The 23,371-nt window shown below is 43.1% G+C and overlaps 1 protein-coding gene across 1 annotated transcript in view; it reads right to left on the bottom strand.

The window, feature by feature from the left end:
* CORIN (corin, serine peptidase) overlaps positions 1-23,371 on the bottom strand; it is a 521,382-nt gene that overhangs the window by 215,586 nt on the left and 282,425 nt on the right. Inside the window, exon 6 of the mRNA XM_044298842.1 lies at positions 594-707. Coding sequence (XP_044154777.1) covers positions 594-707 — 114 coding nt within the window. The remainder of the gene's footprint in view (positions 1-593; positions 708-23,371) is intronic.

The following is a 23,371-nucleotide window of genomic DNA, read 5'->3' on the forward strand; positions in this document are numbered from 1 at the left end:
TTGGTGCGCTATGTAAACGATAGTCTTGAAGTCAAAGGGGCAGCGGCTTTCTCGCCTAAAGTCAAGCGTGCCAGCCCCCTTTCAGGCCCCTTAGCGTTTGATTGATAGGAATTCCAATTCCTTCACCATTGGACGCTCAAACGTAGTCTTGTGCGTGCGCTGTGGCCCTGCAGTGCCGTCGCCTGCGCACTGTTCCACTCCGATGTGAGGTAGGCTCAATGATAAGGCACTCGCACATGAGAGCCTTTGCATGTGCTAGACTACGCTTAAGCGACCAGCAGTGAAGGAATTGGACATCCTATCAATCGAATACTAAGGGGCGGGCAATGGGGCGGGGCACGCTTGACTTCAGGCGAGAATGCCGCTGCCCCCTTGACTTTAAGACTATCGTTTACATAGCGTGGCCAGTTGAATAAAAGTATTTTTTCAGACTTTTGGCGCATTGTACAGAAAAGACAGAGACACCTTTATAATCATGCTACAGGCTGCAATAAGGTACTGCTGGCGGTTTAATATGCATTTTCTAGGTGACAGGTTCCCTTTAACTCCTGGGTGATGTGGCTGGGATACCAGTATGATTAAGGATGACTTACTGCAATGTACCTCGTCGCTCCAGTCATCGCAGTCATTGTATCCGTTGCACGTAAGTTTCTTGGCTATGCAGACTCCATTACTGCAGAAAAAGCTGTCTTGTTCCCCACACAATGCTAAAAAGTAAGATAAAGTAAAAATAAATGAAACAGGATGCATTATCCATCTATAACTTTTGCCTCTCCTGACTTGTCTGTTTCAGTAACTACAATCATTGCCCATTTAATAAAAATTCTGGAACATTTATTTTTATAACTCCAGTTGGGCCATTTTTCTATTATGGTTGCAACTAATGTATGAATGAATTGCCAACAGTCTGCAAAGAATGTTCCCTTGGCTGTTCACAGTTGGTGGTGTGTCCCTGCACAGCCTGACACTGCAAGAGCTGATTGGATAATGTCATATTGTACAGGGAAACAGAACCAACTGGTAACACCCATCTGGACCTTTGTTACAGACTGTTGGCAATTCATTCATAAGCTTATAGATGGAATAACAAAACATAGATCGTAAGAATAGATGCTACAGAGTTGTTTTTATATTGGGGATGCAATAGATCCCTTATAAAGGTTGTCCAGGATTAGAAGAACATGGCTGCTTTCTTCCCCATTCAACGCCACACCTGTCCATGGGTTGTGCTTAGTATTGCAGCTCAGCTCTATTAAAGGCTATGGACACTTTAGGGGCAATTTTTATTATTGCATTTTACTCATTTTTGGGCTAAAAATCCTTTTTCATTTGGTCTTTATTAAAATTTTTTAGCAGTTTTTGTAATCCATTTAGTTTAAAAATCAGTTTATTTGCAGATTGCCCCTCCTGAGTTCCGTCAGCTGATAGTCTCATGTGAAGCCTTATCTCTGATGTCCTAGCCTCACAAACACTCATTTAAGAGTTTAGCTATAAGGATTTATAAGGTCAAAAGATTTGAGATAAGGCTTCACATGAGCCATCAGCTGACAGAACTCAGGAGGGACAGTCTGCAAATAGACTGATTTTTAACTGCATGTCACAAAAATTTCTGAAAATGTTTAATAAAGACCAATACATTTTTTATTTTTAGCCTAAAATGAGTAAAACGCTGTCATAAAAATTGCATTGAAGGTGCCCACAGCCTTTAAAAATAATGGAGCTTATCTGCAATGTCCAACAAAACCTTTGACCTTTTCAACCCTTTTAAAATCCCATATTTATTGTAAGGCTACTTTCACCCTAGCGTTTTTACTGGATCCGGTAGGGTTCAGCAAAAACGCTTCCGTTACTGATAATACAACCGCCTGCATCCTTTATGAACGGATCCGGTTGTATTATCTTTAACATTGCCAAGACGGATCCTTCATGAACTCCACTGAAAGTCAATGGAGGACGGATCCGTTTTCTATTGTGGCAGATTGTGGCCGAAAAAAAGGGTCCGTCCCCATTGACTTGCATTGTGGGTAATGCCAGATCCGTCTTGATCCGCATCCCAGGACGGAAAGCAAACTACAATATGTTGCGGTTTGTTCTCCGGTATGGGAACGCAACGCATTTTTTTCCGGTATTGAGCCCCTATGACGAATCTCAATACCAGAAGACTAAAATGCTAGTGTGAAAGTAGTCTAAGTTACAAATAGATGCCATGCTTCAGTAAAGCATGGCACTGCTGCCTATTAATGACCGTAAGTGAAGAAACACAGGACTCCAGCACGTTGTACAGCTGCTGAAGGTCTTTTGTCAATGATAAAGTGAATTAGGAATCTCGATAATATTAATTCCTCAAATGAAAGTCAAGGAAACCTTTGCAGAACTTTCCAAGGACTTTCACCAAGAACTGTGAGGGGACAGCAAGGTTATATTGTTTTTACATAATTATAATGCCCATCCAGCAGCTCCTGATCCTGGCTGGTACTTGTTAGCCTAGTTTGTCATTTGACATCTTGGTTCAGATAATGGAGGAGGCAATTTGGTCCCTTAGACTGTGTTTAGAGGTCTTAATGTGTGCAGCCTTGTGACTATAACAGCTGTGTCCTCCTTTTCACGCTTCCTTCATTGCTCTTGCTTTGAAAATAAAGATTTAAGGCTGGTTTTTATTGAGAATTCAAAGCCATCAACATACCAAGATGTTTCTCAGGCAATATTGTTTTCCTTAGACATTCCAGATCTACCAGCAGGCTGACCGACAATGATGCCAAGGAGTAGACCTGGAACCACTGAAATGCGTGGGTTCTGTCCTGACGCAGAGAGCACTCAGAACAAGGCAAACCCAGAAAAGCCCACATTTAGTCAACCGGCTTAGCTCGACCATGTGTTCAATTCTTTTGAAAATCATTGGTAGTGCCTTCAGGAAAAGGCAATCGACCATGTTGGACATTTTTGATTACTCTTCACCAAGAAGACTGACAGCTACAGCTATGTCAAATCACCCTCTCCTGCCTGCAATGAAATAATGCAATGCCAAATTGTCAAACCATGTAATGGGGATATTACAGCTGATCCCTCCCTACAATACATATTTATCACATGAGGCAACTCACGTGATATCTACTGCTACCACCACAGAACCCTGAAAGAGGATCTATTACTCCATGTCACTACATGTCAGTTTAATAATTACTTGCATCCCCCACACAATAACAAATCTGGTGCGATTTTTCATATATCTCTATTCTGTGCCATCCCTATACTATTACTACTAGAGGTTTATAAAGAAATTTCCAACTGGGTGTTGCACACACATTGTGACATTGTGTCCCTGCATAGTCTGATACTGGCGGCACTGATTGGACAGAACGTCACGGCCAGGGAGAAAAAAAAACCTCACCTTCTCCCGTTCTGCTCCGCGATTGGACAGCGCTACAGCCAGGAAGAAGGAACGCCCAGGGAGAAAAGCTGATGTCTCCTCCCTGGTGTTCTGATGCTGTTACTTAGCATACAGAGCGGGAGAATGTAACGGGGGCCACAGCGGCGCAACGGAGTGGAGCCCAGAAATAATAGTAAGTGCAGGGACATCCCCCATGTATGCCCTACATGTCCTGCTACTTAGTTAATAAAGTACGGACCTATGAATGCGACAGCGGCACTTGTGTTCTCCCTCTTGCCCAGGGTCCAATCAATATTAAAGATGGCCCTGACTATACTTGTTGTGAGACAGCACTACATTATGTATCCAACTAAGAAAAGGCGACTTGAGTATTTTTTTATATTTATTTTTAAACATCAAGACTGCCATAAGAGTTCTGCTTCCAATGTTTAATGCAATCATTTCTATAGGATATTAATAGGTTATAGATTTGTTTTTGGTCTTTTTAATATCCATGTCCCAAAAAATTTAATATATAAACAGTGCTTGGAAGATCTGGCACCTTCTTCTTTGGAGGAAAATAAGTATTTATAAGGAATTCTAATAAGGCCATACTGTGTGCATAGTCCTCTGCCAGATGCAATGGAAAACATGAAAACATTAGCAGGCAAATGGCACAACAGGAGAAGGGGTCGTTCAAAAAAGCAACATAACTTAGCAAAACCATTTGCTCCTTGAGGCCATCAATTCTTCACACTTTTTAAATAGTAAACATGATACGATCGGTAATGGCATCTGTAGAATGAAATCTGGATGTAAAAACAGGAATCTCGGAACATGTGAAAAGAAAATAAAGAAGTGAACTCTCCAATGTCTCCACTGGCCGGATTCCATGGCAGTGGCTTGAGTTTCCTCTGTTGTCAATCTAGAAATAAAATGGCATTTTCCGAGCAACTTCTTAGCTGGGCATGGGAGATAACTGACATGGGAGGCAGCAGATCATGGATGTACTATTGATTAACATACAGACTAAAGGGAAGATGCAAAACTAAAAATGATGTGATAACAAAACTCATTTGAACATACAGTGCTGCCCATAATTATTCATACCCCTGACAAATTTTGACTTAAAGTTACTTTTATTCAACCAGCAAGTAATTTTTGGACAGGAAATTACATAGGTGTCTCCCAAAAGATAATAAGACGATGTACAAGAGGCATTATTGTGGGGAAAAAACATTTCTCAGCTTTTATTTACATTTGAGCAAAAAGTGTCCAGTCCAAAATTATTCATACCCTTCTCAATAATCAATAGAAAATCCTTTATTGGCTATTACAGCAATCAAACGCTTCCTATAATTGCAGACCAGCTTTTTGCATGTCTCCACAGGTATTTTTGCTGATTCATCTTTAGCAATGAGCTCCAAATATTTCAGGTTGCTTTTTGCCATCACCCTGATCTTTAGCTCCCTCCACAGATTCTCAATTGGATTCAAGTCTGGACTCTGGCTGGGCCACTCCAAAACGTTAATGTTGTTGTCTGCTAACCATTTCTTCACCACTTTTGCTGTGTGTTTTGGGTCATTGTCATGCTGAAATGTTCCACTGGTGCCCAAGGCCAAGTTTCTCTGCAGACTGCCTGATGTTGTTGTTGAGAATCTTCATGTATTGCTCTTTTTTCATGGTGCCGTTTACTGTGATTAGGTTCCCTGGTCCATTGGCTGAAAAACACCCCCAAAGCATTAGGTTCCCACCACCATGTTTGACAGTGGGGATGGTGTTCTTTGGGTTGAAGGCTTCTCCTTTTTTTACGCCAAATGAAGGAATCATCATTGTGACCAAACAATTCAATTTTTGTTTCATCTGACCATAACACAGTAGACCAGAAGTCTTCTTCTTTGTCCAGATGAGCTTTTGCAAAGGCCAAGCGAGCTTGTGTGTGCCTGGTCTGCATCCATGGAACCCAGCAGTGTGCAGTGTGCATTGGATTGTCTGCCTTGAGACATTGCCACCAGCAGAGCCCAGATTCAACAGGATGGCCTTGGTGGTGATCCTTGGATTCTTTTTTACCTCTCTAACTATCCTCCTGGCCAGCACAGGTGTCACTTTTGGCTTCTGACCACGTCCTCTGAGATTTTCCCCAGTGCGGAACATCTTGTATTTTTTGCTCAAATGTAAATAAAAGCTGAGAAATTGTATTTTTTCCACAATAATGCATCGTCTTTTTATCTTTTGGGAGACACCTATGTCATTTCCCATCAAAAAAATTACTTGCTGCTTGAATAAAAGTAACTTTAAGTCAAAATTTGCCAGGGGTATAAATAATTATGGGCAGCACTGTATTTAAAATTTATAAAGTTTGGAATTTGTTCGCTATCCAGTTGTCTTTTCTACAATCACAAAAAAAAAAAAAAAACATTACAAAAATATGTGACCAAAAGAAAGCTACCAAATACATGTATGTAAAGATGCAGGCATAGTTTAAAAGTTCCAAAATCTGTGCCCAAAAAAATGCATGGGAGTTACTGCTCATGGCTTAAAGGGATTTTCCGAGCGACTAATCCTGATGACCTGTCCTCAGGATAGTTCATCAGTATCTCATTGGTGGGGGTCCAACACTCAGCACCCCCACGATCAGCTGTTTACCAGACACAGCACCATACATTTGATAGTGGCTGTGCTTAATATAGATCAGGTACAATGACTTATCCATACCCCTTTAAAATAGGGAATTAGGAAATCTCATGGTGGTAAAATAAAAGAATGAGCGTGTTCAGTCTTAGCACTGTTTCCACTTGTGGAAGAGTCCCATTGAATGGGGATAAATCCATGGGTGGATCCATAGCATGTACGGTAAATTGATAATCCACAGAAGAAATTGGAGGGTCAGCCTTAGATTTCTGCTGTGGATTCCATGGTCATACACATAGGGCAGCTTTACAAATCCCATAGGGACTGTAAGGCTTTCTTCACAGTTTTTTGTGATGTATTTTTTTTACTTTTTTTAAAAATACCATACATTTCATGTTTTATGGGTGTGGCATTTCCATTATTCATACTTTTTTAAATGTATTTATACATGTGTATTTCAAGTCTTATAGGTAAGATTATGTGAAAATGCATTAAAAAAACAACTGAGTTGAAAGAAAGTACACACAAAGTGAACAAAAATAGAACAAAAATGCAGTCTGTAGCTCAGTCTTTGTTGTCTTGCAGCTAACATCTGGTCACAGATGACAACCTTGTGAGTTGTAATTGTGGCCACATTGATTGTTCTCAAGGTTTCTCAAAAATAAATGTAACAGATGAAATCAGTTTTTAACAATTCACCATCAGATGATGAATAAAGTTTATGACCTATAACAGGGATGCCCAACCTGCGGCCCTCCAGCTGTTGCAAAACTACAACTCACAGCATGCCTGGACAGCTTACAGCTATCAGCATACAGCAGGGCATGATGGGAGTTTTACCACAGCTTGAGGGCCGCAGGTTCAGCATCCCTGACCTATAACATTTGACATCAAATAGTAAAATTAATAGTATAAGTAGATTATTAATGACCTGCCAAATTAAACTCTATCCTAACTCAATGTAGTTTTGGAGAGGGTAAAGGGTCACAGAATATGTTGGATGCCAGCGATACACGGATGACAGCCTCTACTTTTATGGTCATCTAATGAAAATTAGAACAAATGTTTATAAACCAGAGTGACTTTTGCTTTGCCCTATGATGATATCTTTGTAGCATGTACTATGTATATCCTTTCACTCCTCACTTAACATTTGACATCTTGTATTAATACAGTTACAAGTTTCTGCCAAATGGATCTTTAATTCCAGTTTAAACAAAGCCAAGGCTCGGCAGAGTTTTATTTAGGAATTCTTTAGTTTTCTATGGCTGATTGTCATTTGTGCTCTTCATTTTCAATTTACAGGCAAAATTGGTATATCAGCTTTGAACTTTTGTTAATAAAACCACATGATAAGCAAACTGGACGCAAAAAAAGGATGTGCACATACCTACTAACCCTTGACACATTAATACAAAGAATTGTTTGCTGAGCATGCTCAGATCTTGTCAGTAATAGAACGTTGCCGTGGATTTATAACTAGAGATCAGAACATTTAAAAAAAATATATATAATGTTTGGGTCCGAAATTCGGCCCAAATTAAAAGTGCTCAGATTGCTCTGAAAATTCATGTATGACACTCTGAGGTCTCCTAGAACTGTTCCTTATGATATCTTTAGGAACATTTGCCCACAAATGTTGCAGCCTGGCCTGTAGATTCTGCACACTCGTAGGTTGCTGAAGCTGGCGTCTCGTAAATGCTCGATTGTGATAATTGTGGAGACCAGGAGGCCAAGGAAGTGTTGCAATCCGCTGGTGACATTCCTGGGAAACCTTTGCTGTGTGTGGCCAAGCATTATCCTACTGAAAAATGTCATTTGGTAGCAATGCAGGGGTGTAGCTAAAGGCTCATGGGCCCTGGTGCAAGAGTTCAGCTTTGCCCCCTGCCCTCAGCGCTTTGTGGCAAGGGGCAGGCATGCACCTAGCCTTTCTGCTGCCTGAGGCAAAACTTGAAACGTCTCCCCCATGCCAAATTCTCAACCTAACCCATACCCTCCAGTCCTACTATTAAAGGGGTTGTCCTCTTTTTACTACTGAAGACCTATCCTCAGGATAGGTCATCAATATCAGACCAGCGGGGGTCCGACCCCCCCCCCCCCCTTCCCGCCAATCAGCTGTTTGAAGAGAAGGCAGCGCTCATATGAGAGCTGCTTTCTCTGCTCTGTTTACCTGCTTGCCACAGCAATTGCAGTGATGAGCAGGTAATCAGAGCAGAGAAGGTGGCAGTGGTACGGGGGGAAAAAAGCGGACAACCCCTTTAAAGACATACTTGGAAAATATTACATACAGCGCTACCGAACATAATACAGCACCACATATGCACCTCTTACATTCAATGACGTCTCCTCTGATGTAGAAAGTCTCTTTCCTCATCTTCTCCTTTCAGACCAGACCGCCATGGTGACTTCTTTAAGACATGTCTTGTCTCTGCAGAGTTTAACAAACAGACATCTTGGTTTCCTACTTTTCCATCATCCTCCCCACCTTCTCAACACTTCATCATGTCACCCCCAATACAATTTCTGCTGTGCCCCAATAGTATCCTGCAGAAACAGTCCCCGCTGAAATTACTAGTACCACACAGTGCGCTAGTGCAAATATACTTTAGATTGTGCGCTAGTACAAAAAATACCCCCTTACCTTTCACATCAGACCCCCATATTAAACCTCAGATGAGACCCCCATTTCAGACCAGACCCCCATGAGACCTTCAGACCCTCATATCAGACCTCAGACCAGACATCCAGACCCCCATATAAGACCTCCAGACCAGACTCCCATCTCAGACCAGACCTACAGACCCTTATTAGACCTCCAGACCCCCATATCTAACCCCTATTAGACCCCCAGACCCCCAATGAGATCCCCCATATCAGACCTCAGATCATTCTTTAAAATAAATAAATTAACTTACCTCTCTTCCGCCACTCTCCCGGTCCAGCGGTCTCCCTGCTCTCTTGCTGTTCTCAGAGCCCACGCTGCACAGTCACCTGACTGCTTGCAGTGTCAGGTCATAGAGCGCTCTGCATGTCCCAACGCTGTAGGCAGCTCACAGCGCTTCACTCCTTCGCCTCCTGCATACTAGTGAGTGCTTCCATAATGGGGAAAACAGTACAGCACCACTGGCAAGGGGGGTCCTCTGGGCTCCCCTGGCTAAGAGGCCCAGTCGTAACTGCAACCACTGCGACCCCTATAGCTACGCCAGTGCTGCCATGAGATGCAACACATGTGGCCGCAGGATGTCCTTCACACATCGCTGAGCTACTAGGATTGACAGATTGCCGAATGCGATGACTCCCCAGATCATCACACCAACAGTTGGGGCAGTGTGTCGCTCCACAGCAAAGGCCTCAAAACGAGGTAACAAAATCTGTCATGTGTGAAGGTCCCCCTTGTCATTTTTTTCCACTTTGATTTAGGCAGGACTCATGATAACTTTTGTAAAATTAGATCAGTTAGCCCCTTAAAGTGATTTCACACAAGTGGAACAGATTTACTTATACTGTCTAAAGTAAGACAGCATAAACAGACAGTCTTAGGCCCCTTTTACACGGGCAAGTATTCCGCGCGGATGTGATGCGTGAGTGGAATGCATTGCACCCGCACTGAATCCTGACCCATTCATTTCTATGGGGCTGTGCACACGAGCAGTGATTTTCACGCATCACTTGTGCGTTGCGTTAAAATCGCAGCATGCTCCTCTTTGTGCGTTTTTCACGTAACGCAGGCCCCATAGAAATGAATGGGGTAGCGTGAAAATTGCAAGCATCCGCAAGCAAGTGCGAATGCGTTGCGATTTTCACGCATGGTTGCTAGGAGACGATCGGGACGGAGACCCGATCATTATTATTTTCCCTTATAACATGGTTATAAGGGAAAATAATAGCATTCTGAATACAGAATGCATAGTACAATAGGGCTGCAAGGGGTTAAAAAAAATAAAAAAATAATTAAACTCACCTTAATCCACTTGCTCGCGCAGCCCGACTTCTCTTCTGTCTTCTTTTTGCTATGTGCAGGAAAAGGACCTGTGGTGACGTCACTCCGGTCATCACATGGTTTGTCACATGATCTTTTACCATGGTGATGGATCATGTGATGGCCCATGTGATGACCGGAGTGACGTCACCACAGGTCCTTTTCCTGCACATAGCAAAAAGAAGACAGAAGAGAAGTCGGGCTGCGCGAGCAAGTGGATTAAGGTGAGTTTAATTATTTTTTTCTTTTTTTTAACCCCTTGCAGCCCTATTGTACTATGCATTCTGTATTCAGAATGCTATTATTTTCCCTTATAACAATGTTATAAGGGAAAATAATACAATGTACAGAACACCGATCCCAAGCCCGAACTTCTGTGAAGAAGTTTGGGTACCAAACATGCCAATTTTTCTCACGCACGTGCAAAACGCATTACAATGTTTTGCACTCGCGCATGTTCCCGCAACGCACCCTCTCCTTGTCCCGCAACGCCCGTCTGAAAGAGGCCTTAGGGTACGGCCACGCAGTAAAGTTTCTGCATGCAGTTTTGGAAGTCAAAATCAGCAGTGGATCATAAAAGGAGATAAAGTATAAAGGACAGATGCAACTTCTCCATTTTTTTTTTATTCACTCCTGGTTTTGGCTTCCAAAACTTCATGCAGAAAACTGACCATGTAAAAATTCGCTTAAGGGTACGGCTACACGATGATGCTAGTCGCATGACAGCTATTGCGGCCAGGAAGGCAGAGCAGCGGTGATCCATATAAATGAATGGGTTCGCCGCACCAGTCACAAGTAATCAGGCAATGTTCATTCATTTTTATGGGATCACCGCTTCGATCCTGGCCCAAACAGCTGTTGCTATATAGCCATACCTTAACTCTAAATGATTTGTAGTGACAGCATTATGTGAGTACAATTAATTAGAGTTGGGGTTGGGCAGAAACACACAGCATTATAAATCATTAGAAGGCCTCTTTCACACGAACGTGTGCGCACCGTGGCTGCGGATCCGCAATACATGGGCACCGTTCCGTATGCATTCCACATAACAGATGCAGACCCATTCACTTCAATGGGTCCGCAAATCCGCAGATGCAGAACAGAAGCACGGGACAGAACCCTACGGAAGCACTACAGAGTGCTTCTGTGAGGTTTCGTCCCTTACTTCCGTTCCGAAAAAAGATAGAACATGTCCTATCATATTTTTATGTTGAAAGGCCGGATCGCGGACCCATTAAAGTGAATGGGTCCGCGATCTGCTGCGGCTGCCCCACGGTGGGTATTTGTGCATTGCAGGCCGCATCAAAGTCACGGGGCGCACACGTTCATGTGCAAGGCCTAATGCTGTGGCTCCATGTCATGAGAGCAGAGTTCAGGACGGGAACATGGGTGGACTGGCCATAGACCCTACAAGGAAATTCCCCAGTCGGCTGATACCTAGAGGACCACCAGCCAAGTACTTAAAGATCTGATTCTCTCAGCAATAATTCATGTTGACAGAATTTTTTGCTGCACTGTGGTATCTGGTTTTGTTGGGGCAGTATTTTGTTTTGCACTACAGTTTTGCTGGTCCTTTCTACTTCTGCTGCCCCGCCTTTTGTAACTTTTAGTTTTTTTTTTCCAGGGCCATTTTAACTTCCCAGTCCACCCCTGATTAGAAACATCTCTTACACACGGAGCGTATTTCTTGCATTGAATACGCTTGTGTGAAATTGACCTTAGGGAGAGATTTATTAAGAACGGCAGCCTCATCATGCCTCTTCATAAATTATGCTACAAGAAAATGTAGACTAGCACATCCATAGTCACAGGTGCACATCCATAAATCTAACATGCAGGAAGCAACCAAAAAAAGTATGCCAGCACAACATGACACATACAAACAATAAAACTAGGGTATAGCGATTATTCTGAATTAAAGTGGTATTATACCTATTATACATGAAAAAATAGAAGCTCTTTGCGCACATTTTTGATCAAACGTGTGTCGGCCCACGAACAGAACTGCCTCTCTTGGGCTTGACCTAAGCCTGGTAGATGGGCCCGACAAACGTTTCATCAAAATGTGTGCAAAGAGCTTCTATATTTTTTCATGTATAGTAGGTATAATACCACTTTAATTAAGAATAATCCCTATTCCCAAGTTTTATTGTTTGTATGTGTAATGTTGTGCTGCCATAAAAAATTTATTGTTTGCTGTCTGCATGCTAGCTTTATGGATGTGCACCTGTGACTATGGATGTGCTAGTCTAAATTTTCTTGAAGTATATATTGAGGGTAGCTGCCTCTTTTAGATTGTGCACTCCCTGCCCATCTGCCCAGAGCTTCAGAGTATAAATGTAGCTGGTTCCTACACCTCCCTGAACATTGTAGGCTTAGGTCAAACTCAGGAGAGGCATTTCTGTTAGGCCTCATGCACATGGCCGTTGCCCGGCTGTGGACGTATTGTGGCCCGCAAACAGCGGGTCCGCAATATGGAGGCAGTGTGCAATCTGTGGTGCGGAACGGAAGCACGGAACCCCAAGGAAGCACTACGGAGTGCTCCTGTGGTGTTTCCCTCTCTGCCTCCGCACCACAACAAAATATAGAACATGTTCTATTTTTTTTCAGTGCGGACGGATCACAGACCTATTCAAGTTGAATGGGTCTCGATCCATCCCGGCCGACACACAGACGTTGCCACAGTGCATTGGGGACTGCAAGTTGCGGTCCCCAATACACGGAACGGCTGCACAATGGCCGTGTGCATGAGGCCTTAGTGTTAGGTACCCATCTGCAGAAGCCACCTTGATGCCTGGTAGATGGGTCAGACACATGTTTGATCACAAATTTGCGCAACAAGCTTCTATTTTTTTTTATGTACAGTTTGCCCAGCGGTCGTTTCGCAGGCATAATTTGCACGTTCGCGGTTCAATGGACATATGGCGATGTCCGCCGGCGCCATATTTTTTTGCATTGCGCCGAAATTTGACCCATGACACATCCATCAGGTGGGACAGGACAGCCAATTAGGACGTTTCAGCACATATTGATTGAGGCCTGTGATATACCTGTTTCCACAAAATACTGATTAAGGGGTTCGATATACCTGCTTCCACCAAATATTGATTGAGGCCTGCGATATACCTGCTTCCACAAAATACCAGTTAAGGGGTTAGATATATCTGCTTCCACAAAATACTGATTGAGGGCTGCGATATAACTGCTTCCACAAAATACAGATCAAGGGGTTTGATATACCTGTTTCTACCAAATATTGATTGAGGCCTGCGATATACCTGCTTCCACAAAATACTGATTAAGGGCTTTGATATACCTGTTTCCACCAAATATTGATTGAGGCCTGCGAGATAACTGCTTCCACAAAATACTGATTAAGGAGTTTGATATACCAGCTTACACCAAATATTGATTGAGGCCTTTGCGATACCTGATTTCACAAAATACTGATTAAGGGGTTTGATATACCTGTTTCCACCAAATATTGATTGAGGCCTGCGATATACCTGCTTCCACCAAATACTGATTAAGGGGTTTGATATACCTGTTTCCACCAAATATTGATTGAGGCTTGCGATATACCTGCTTCTTCAAAATATGATTGAGGGGTTTAATATACCTGCTTCCACAAAATACTGATTGAGGGCTGCGATATACCTGCTTCCACAAAATACCAATTAAGGGGTTCGATATACCTGTTTCCACCAAATATTAATTGAGGCCTGCAATATACCTGCTTCTGCAAAATACAGATTAAGGGGTTCGCTATACCTGTTTCAACCAAATATTGATTGAGGGTTCGATATACCTGCTTCCACAAAATACTGATTGAGGACTGCGATATACCTGCTTCCACAAAATACTGATTAAGGGGGTCGATATACCTGTTTCCACCAAATATTGATTGAGGCCTGCGATATACCTGCTTCCACAAATACTGTTCTTCTCTAGGGTACTTAAGCACAGGGTCATTTTGAAAATCAAAGGCAGAGGAAAATACAGGCTATTCCAAAGGGGTGGTAGGGGTTGGGCAGGTGCACTAGGCCGGAGCCTAAGTGGGAAGTTGGAGAAGGTGTGTGCGATTACTTCAAAAGCCGCACCAGAGTTGGTTGAGTGGCTCACTCACCCTTCCGCTTCTGCACCATCCTCATCCTCTGTATCTGCACCTTCCTACTCTCTGCTGTGTGCACACCTAAATACACCACCACCACCACCATAGCCCCCCACTCGAGTCAGAGGAATTATTTTCCCATCCATTCACAGACCTTACCGATGCGCAGCCATTTTTGACATTAGATAAGAAAGAGGAGGTAGCAACTGCCACCACCCAGCAGTCTGACAACAATACCCAGATCAGCCTAAGGAGGTAGGAAATCCGCTTTTCCTGCCTACTCCGAGATCTCAAATGTCAGTGGTGGTGAAGGTGACAATGATAACGTGTCGATGGACGTCACGTGGGTGCCCACAAGAGAGGAAGAGGAGGGGGGTTCAGAGACAGATGGAACAGCGGAGAGGGAGGAGAGGGAGGAGAAGCAGGCAGAGCTCGCAGGGCACAGGAGGCAAAAAGCAGACTGCAAATGTATCTGGAGCGAGCCCACCACCATGCACGGTCACTTCTGGCACTCCCAGGATGCCGGCACATGGCTCCGCAGTGTGGGCTTTTTTTAAGTCTGACAATAGAGTTGCCATCTGAAGCCTGTCAACGCATAAGTCGCGGTAAGCCCAACATTTACCTAGGGACGACCGCTTTAAGAAGGCACCTGGCCTCCCATCACCGAGCACAGTGGGAGCAACGCCATTAGAACCCAGAAAGCCACACTCCCAGTGCTCCACGTCCTGCTTCTTCTCCTTCTCCTCTCCTCTCCCATTTGTCCTCCACTTCACCTTCCACCGTGCCCTCGTAGCATTCATCTGGATAAAGCAGGCTTCCGTGGCCCAAATGTTCGAGCATAAAAAGTTGATGACACCGGATAACCCTCTTGCCCAACGGCTGACCGCTGGCTTGTCGGAACTGCTGCGAATGGCTGCGAACTACTGCCATATAAACTGGTGGAAAAATTTTTGACCATTGGCATACTGCAATGGAAGGTCCCCGGAAGCAAATATTACTCCCAGAAATGCATCTTAGACCAATATGGCCACGTTTAGTGGCAAGTGAATATATCTCTAGCACACAGTGTCAAGTGCCAAGATACATCTGACCACAGACATGTGGTCTAGCAAACACATAACTTTTACTGCCCACTGGGTGAACCTTCTGACGGCTGTGAAGCATGTAACCTGTGGCTCCCGTGTGGATTTGGTGTTACCGCCACGGATTGCATGCAGGTCTGCCTCTTCTTCTCTTCCTACTCCATCCTCTGTCTCCTCCTCGGATGACTCCTCCTTTTCCACTGCTACTGCCTCTTCTGCTGCACCCCCCAAACTTCACCTTGTATATGTTTGATAGGCTGCTCCAGCAGAAGCGTGCCGTTAACAATTACCTGTACGAACTCTGCTGCAGGACAGGTTCTGGGGAGCTTGTTTTCTTTTCACCGCGCCATCAGTGACATCGTACCTTACGCCTTCTTTCTGGAGTATGCATTGCTTCGTGTTATTGATCAAGCCGTCAAGGAGCAGGAACTGGAAGATTAAGTGCAATGCTGAATGAATTCCCAGGGGTGGCTACTCCATCTGAGACAAGTCAGCAGGAATCTGAAGAGGAGTCAGAGGAGGATGGTAGCTGGGGGGAGGAGGAGGAGGAGCAAGAAGAGCAGGCTTTGAGGGGGACTTTAAACTTTTCAGGGATCCCTGGTGTTGTCCGTGGCTGGGGGGAGGAGACCGAGGACAACATTCTCCTGGGCGATGAGCAGGAGCCAGGGCGCTCCCCCGTTTCCACTTTAGTGAAAATGGAGGCCTTCATGCTCCAGTGTTTGAGGAGGAACCCCTGTATAAAAAGCATAAAGGGCAAGAACCAGTACTGGGTTGCAACGTACTTAGACCCCCGGTACAAAGACAAAATGGATTATACAGTATGTTACAAGCATCACAGAGGGCTGGCAGAATGCAGCATTTCCAGGCCTTGCTGCAAGATATGCTGCATTCTGCTGTTGCGGGCACTGGCAGAGGAATTTCCACCCACAGCGAAACAGTCCTACCACGCCTGCAGGTATGGAACTCTTGGCTTCCCCCTCGTCGAGTGTCCTGTCCGAAAGGACGTTCAGCGCAGCAGGTGGGATCATGACCGATAAGTGCACAACCTAGCTCATGACAGTGTGGACTACCTCACATTTCTAAAAATAAATGAGGCATGGATCTCGGAGGAATTCAACACCTGTGAAGACCACGTGTAATTGAATTTCCTCATGCCAGCCCACACATATCCACAACCACCCAGAACAAAGAATGGTCCTTGTCTTATGTATGTACAGCGGCATAAAAGGCCTTTTTTTTGTCAGGTTAATGGCTAATTTTTGGGGCCTCTACTCCAGTGGCCTACAGTAAAATTTGTATCCAGTGACTGCCTAATGTACCTCTAGCCACATAATCACAAGTTATTTTCTGTCAGGTTAATGCCAAATTTTTGGGGCCTGTACTGGCCTTCAGTAAAAATTTTATCCAGTGACAGCCTAATGTACCTCCAGCCACATAATCACAAGTTCTTTTTTGTCAGGTTAAGGCCGAATGCACATGGCCGTGTGCGGGCCGTGGAACCGCGGCCTGGATCCCTGCTGAGAGCAGGAGAGCACGGCGTCATTGGTTGCTATGACGCTGTGCGCTCCCTGCTGCCGCCACAGTACAGTAATACACTGGTATAGATAATACCAGTGTATTACTGTATTGCGGCGGCAGCAGGGAGCGCACAGCGTCATAGCAACCAATGACGCCGTGCGCTCCTGCTCTCAGCAGGGATCCAGGCCGCGGTTCCACGGCCCGCACACGGCGGTGAAACACGGCCGTGTGCATTCGGCCTTATGCCTAATTTTTGGGGCCTGTACTGGCCTACAGTAAAATTTTTATCCAGTGACAGCCTAATGTACCTCCAGCCACATAATCACAAGTTCTTTTTTGTCAGGTTAATGCCTAATTATTGGGGCCTGTACTCCAGTGCCCTACAGTAAAAATGTAATCCAGTGACCGCCTAATGTACTGGCCTATAGTAAAATTTTTAGCCAGTGACTAAAGTAAAATTTTAGCCTAATGTACCTCCAGCCACAGGTTGAATGCCCTACAGTAAAAATGTAATCCAGTGACCGCCTAATGTACTGGCCTACAGTAAAATTTTTAGCTAGGCTAAAGTAAAATTTTAGCCTAATGTACCTTCAGCCACCGGTTGAATTCCTAATTTTTGGGGCCTGGACTCCAGTGGCCTAAGATAAAAATGTTCTAGGCTCCAGCAGGGCACATTTTTGAGAGTTTCCCTTTAAGACGCATAAAAATGGCCCCTGATTAAAATAAATATTTTTTGTGGGAATTTTTGCCAATGATCCCCCTCCGGTATGTCACTGTCCATGTTGTGGGACTATTTGTGCACTTCTAGTAAGTATTTTGTGGCTGCAAATATGACCTGAAGGTTTTTCAGGTTCAGCTGCCATTAAAGTCAATGGGGCCTACCGCGTTTCGCGAACCGTCTCGGCCGATGTTTGTGCATCACTAAATATCATCATAAATTCTGCACATTCTCCAACAGTCCATGGACTGCCATTGGCGATGGTCCCACCCGCACCATGGATACACCATACTCCTTTTTGGAAAGTGGCGAGGGTCCAGTAAAACACCATTTACACTTTTAAAACCTGGGTGGTGCAACAGTTTAATGCAATTTCTACTGTGGTATGGTGATGATAAATCTCCTCCTTAAACTGCGCTAGTTCTATCATATTGGGTGATGCTGGATGATAAATCAGTTGCATCTTTTGACTGTTTAGTCTAGTTTACACCACCTATAACTTGGCTTAGCTTTATTCCAATAACACGCCAACAATAAATAAATCCATGCCCAATTTCCACTAAGCCATGCCCCTTGTTGGGCTACACGTAGAAAGGTTATAAATCTGTCTAAAACCCTGGATCAACATCATGTACTCCAGTTTGCCAATTATGCCAAAAAGTTGGCACATTTTCAATAGTAAATCTGCCCTGCTGGGATTTTTGCTTTTTGGAAGTCCTTCCTTTATATTTCCCATTCCTTTTAAATCCACTTTTTGCTTTGGTTAAAAAAAGAACTGCTAGAAAAACTGCCACAAACACAGAGGCGTTTTTCTGAAAACCCACCCTTTTTTGCCACAAAAAATGCCATAGAAACCGATTGCCTTTTTTCCATGTACTGTATACTGTTTTTACGGGAGTGTTTTAACAGCAACTGTATCAAACACATTGTTTTTCTGCAATTTTTTTTCCTGTAGAGATGTCAAAACACCAGAAAAAGCTGCATCATGCTGCATTTTTCAAAAGACATGAGAGACCCATAAAATGGAACTTAATTAACAAAAACATCTGTAGCAAAAAAATACTTGTGTGTCTTACATTCCATATTTTCCAAAGACTTGCAGCTAGTATCTTCAGCTGATAATTTACATTAAAAAAACAGCATTGAAACACAAAGTGCACAAAATGTCACTAAAAACATATGTGTGCATGCAGCCTAAGCAATATTTCTTGTATTTCCTATGAAATATTTGTGGAGCATCTTTTAATAGAACTTTTCATTGTACTGCTACTCCATTATTCTTCCCGGAAATGCATGAATATATAGATGTAGTAGAGTTAACACACCTGCTTAACCACCTCAGCTCCCCTAGCTTAAACCTCCTTAATGACCAGACCACTTTTTACAATTCTGCACTACACTATTTTCATGGTTTATTGCTCGGTCATACAACTTACCACCCAAATACATTTTACCTCCTTTTCTTCTCACTAATAGAGCTTTCATTTGGTGGTATTTCATTGCTGCTGACATTTTTACTTTTTTTGATATTAATCGAAAATTGACCGAAATTTTTGCAAAACAATTACATTTTTCACTTTCTGTTGTAAAATTTTTCAAATAAAACTACTTTTCTATATACATTTTCTCTAAATGTATTGTTCTACATGTCTTTGATAAAAAAAATGCAATAAGTGTATAATTATTGGTTTGGGTAAAAGTTATAGCGTTTACAAACTATGGTGCAAAAATGTGAATTTACGCACTTTGACTTTCTGAGCACCTGTCATGTTTCCTGAGGTTCTACAATGCCCAGACAGTAGAAACACCCCACAAATGACCCCATTTCGGAAAGTAGACACCCTAAGGTATTCGCTGATGGGCATAGTGAGTTCATGGAAGTTTTTATTTTTTGTCACAAGTTAGCAGAAAATGATTATTATTATATATATATTTCTTACAAAGTCTCATATTCCACTAACTTGTGACAAAAAATAAAATTTTATATTAACTCACCATACCCCTCATGGAATACCTTGGGGTGTCTTCTTTACAAAATGGGGTCACTTGTGGGGTATTTATACTGCCCTTGCATTTTAGGGGACCTAAAGCGTGAGAAGTAGTTTGGAATCCAAATGCGTAAAATATGCCCTGTGAAATCGTAAAGATATTCATTGGAATTTGGGCCCTTTGCGCACCTAGGCTGCAAAAAATTGTCACACATGTGGTATCGCCGTACTCAGGAGAAGTAGGGAAATGTGTTTTGGGGTGTATTTTACATATACCCAGTGTGAGATAAATATCTCTGTAAAAGACAACTTTTCCCATTTTTTTTATATAAAGTTGTCATTTTACAGAGATATTTCTCTCACCCAGCATGGGTATATGTAAAAATATCCCCCCAAACACATTGCCCTACTTCTCCTGAGTACGGCGATACCACATGTGTGACACTTTTTTGCAGCCTAGGTGCGCAAAGGGGCCCAAATTCCAATGAGTACCTTTAGGAGGGCATTTTTAAGCATTTGGATTCCAGACTTCTTCTCACGCTTTAGGGCCCCTAAAATGCCAGGGCAGTATAAATACCCCACATGTGACCCCATTTTGGAAAGAAGACAGCCCAAGGTATTCAGTGAGGGGCATGGCGAGTTCCTAGAATATTTTTTTTTGGGCACAAGTTAGCGGAAAATGATTTTGTAAGAGAAAAAAATAAATAAATAAATCATTTTCCGCTAGCTAGTGCCAAAAAAAACTCTCCATGCCCCTCACGGAATACCTTGGGGTGTCTTCTTTCCAAAATGGGGTCACTTGTGGGGTATTTATACTGTCCTGGCATTTTAGGGGCCCTAAAGAATGAGAAGAAGTCTGGAATATAAATGTCTAAAAATTTTACGCATTTGGATTCTGTGATTTATTTTTTGTCATAAATTAGTGGAATATGAGACTTTGTAAGAAAAAAAAAAAATATCTTATATGAACTCACCATGCCCCTCAAAAGTGATCTTTATAGCGCCGCAGCGATTTTACTGTGTTTTTGCAGTGATCAGAAAAAAAATATTCTGTCACTGCAGTGGGGCGGACTGAACGTGTGCACAAGATCAGGCCTGATCAGGCGAACACTGCGTTTTTTGTAGAGCCTATAGAACATGTCCTATTCTTGTCCGCAATTGCGGACAAGAAAAGGCATTTTCTATATAGTTCTGGCAATGCCGGTGTCCATGTTTTGCAGATCCGCGGTGTCCGTGTTTTGCGGATCCGTGGATCCGCAAAACACATACGGACGTCTGAATGGAGCCTTACAGGGGGGTGATCAATGACAGGGGGGTGATCAGGGGTTAATAAGTGATGGGGGTGTAGTGTAGTGTGGTGCTGAGAGCGCGCGTTCACAGGAAATCTCGCGTCTCGCGAGATGACGCGTATATATGCGTCTACGAGGAATAAACCGCCCGCCCGCATGATGCATCCCTGCGTTAGGCGGTCGGGAGGAGGTTAACTAGATACATTAACTAAACTAGTTGTGTTAGGGTACTTTCACACAAAAGGGACCACCAGAGGACCAGGTAGCAGGTATATCAGACGCTGTTAACAAAACAGCGTCTGATATACCTTTCAAGGGTTAAAAAAATCGCATCTACAGCCTGCCAGCGAATGATCGCCACTGGCAGGCTGTAGATTGGCACTCGTTTACCTTCCGATCCTGTGAACGCGCGCTCCTGAGATCGCGCGTTCACAGGAAATCTCGCATCTCGCGAGATGACGCGTATATATGCGTCTACGAGGAATAAACCGACCGCCCGCAGGACGCATCCCTGCGTTAGGCGGTCGGGAGGAGGTTAACTAGATACATTAACTAAACTAGTTGTGTTAGGGTACTTTCACACTTGCGTTAAACTTTTCCCGTATTGAGTTCCGTCCTAGGGTCTCAATACCGGAAAAAAACTGATCAGCTTTATCCTAATGCATTCTGAATGGAGAGCATTCTGTTCAGGATGCATCAGGATGTCTTCAGTTCAGTCACTGTACGGTTTTTGGACAGAGAAAATACCGCAGCATGCTGCAGTATTTTCTCCGTCCAAAATTCCGGAACACTTGCCCGAATTCCGGATCCGGCATTATTTTCCATTGAAATGCATTAATGCCAGATCTGTCCCCAAGTGTTCTGGAAAAACAGATCCGGTTTTGCAGTCTGTGCATGCGCAGATCTTTAAAAATGTTTAAAAAAGAAATACTGGATCTGTTTTTCCGGATGAAAACCGGAAAGACGGATCTGGTATTGCAATGCATTTGTGAGACGGATCCGCATCTGGATCCATCTACAAATGGTGTCCATTTGCATACAGATTGCCGGATCTGGCAGGCAGTTCTGGCGACGGAACTGTCTTCCGGAATCCAACAACACAAGTGTGAAAGTTCCCTTAAGCTGACATCTTCAATAGCTTTTCAATTACTTTTGTTACAGGATATCATGATGAGTTAAGAAAATTGAGTTCAGTGTTAACTCTACTACATCTGTACAACATAGACCACATGGTATTACCTCGTCCCCTTTATCAGTAATGGGTCCTTATACAGCCTAAGGACTTTGTTTTCCTTGTCAATTCGGTTTTTTTGTGGCCCGTATGCGGAACCATTCACTTCAGGGCCGCCAAAAATCAGAAATGACTCCGTGTGCATTCAGTGTCCGTATGTCCGCATGGTCGTTCTGCAAAAAATTAGAACATGTCCTATTACGGACAAGGATTGGACTGTTCTATTAGGGCCGTTCCACAAAATGCAGAATGCACATGGCCGGTATCTGTGTTTTGTGGATCTGCAATTTGCGGACCGCAAAACATCCAAAGGTCGTGTGCATGAGTTCTAACATTGTCCACTTTTACATGTAGTATTTGGTCAGTATTTTGCATCAGTATTTCTAAGCCATAACCAGGAATGAAAACTACAGAAGGTAAAGCTGCCATAATTAGCACTAATTGAGCCCCATCAACAAGAGGAATGTTAACAACCACTTATCAATGTATATAATTTACTGTTACTACCAACAAATTGCATTTTTGTGTATCTGTATTTAGTATTTCAACTTCATATTTAGTCCTTCGGTTAATGGTTTATAGGTATAATTTGCTCATTAATAACACAATATACTCTGTAGCTCTGCTCATTATTGCATGTTTGCTAACTTTTTCAACATTCCTGTGAGTCCCCGCACTCTAGCATTTATGAATGGATTTGTCCACAATTTAAGTCATAATTAGAATAAAATATCACATCTCTCTAAACATTGGTCCTTCCCCAACTTCTTCCCAGCTTATTCCCAGGCACATGTCCAAAGCTTGTTTCCATCTCATGTGCACAAATAACCTCATTTTACAACCTCACCAGCTTTAACGTAGTCTTTATCATGCCCTATGGAATGCACACTGTCTGTGCTAATTAAAGGGAACCTGTCACCAGTTTTATGGTGTCCTAACTAAGGGCAACATAAATAAGTGACTGATTCTCTTAGCAAAATGCTGGGTCACTTTCTTTAATTGACCCAGTCAATCTGCCAACATCTTGTATTGAAAAGCTCCAGCTGATAATGATGGGTCATGAATATTCATGAGCTCCTGACTCTCTCCGCCCACCTGCTGCTGAATGACAGTTATTTTCCATATGAATCAGCAGCAGGTGGGCAGGGGAGTGGCTATATCTCTGAATTAAATATACGCTGGACTCAATGACATCACGCTGGACTCAAATCAGCTCATTAGCATGCGGCATGCAGCATCTTTGTGTGTATATTATGAGGTAACCATCTGTCACACCAGTAAGTGCATACATCTAAGGCACTTTTTAGTAGTTAATGATTGTATATAATTAGTTAGATTATAATCAAATATCCACATGACAGGTTCCCTTTAAACTCTTGCATACACAAATTAATTTAATTTTTAAAAAAATTTCTTGTCCCCGCCCTCTCCAGAAATCTTGAATTCTGACCTCT

Source organism: Bufo gargarizans, chromosome 1 (genome assembly GCF_014858855.1).
Source record: "Bufo gargarizans isolate SCDJY-AF-19 chromosome 1, ASM1485885v1, whole genome shotgun sequence".
Classification (NCBI taxonomy): Eukaryota; Metazoa; Chordata; class Amphibia; order Anura; family Bufonidae; genus Bufo; species Bufo gargarizans.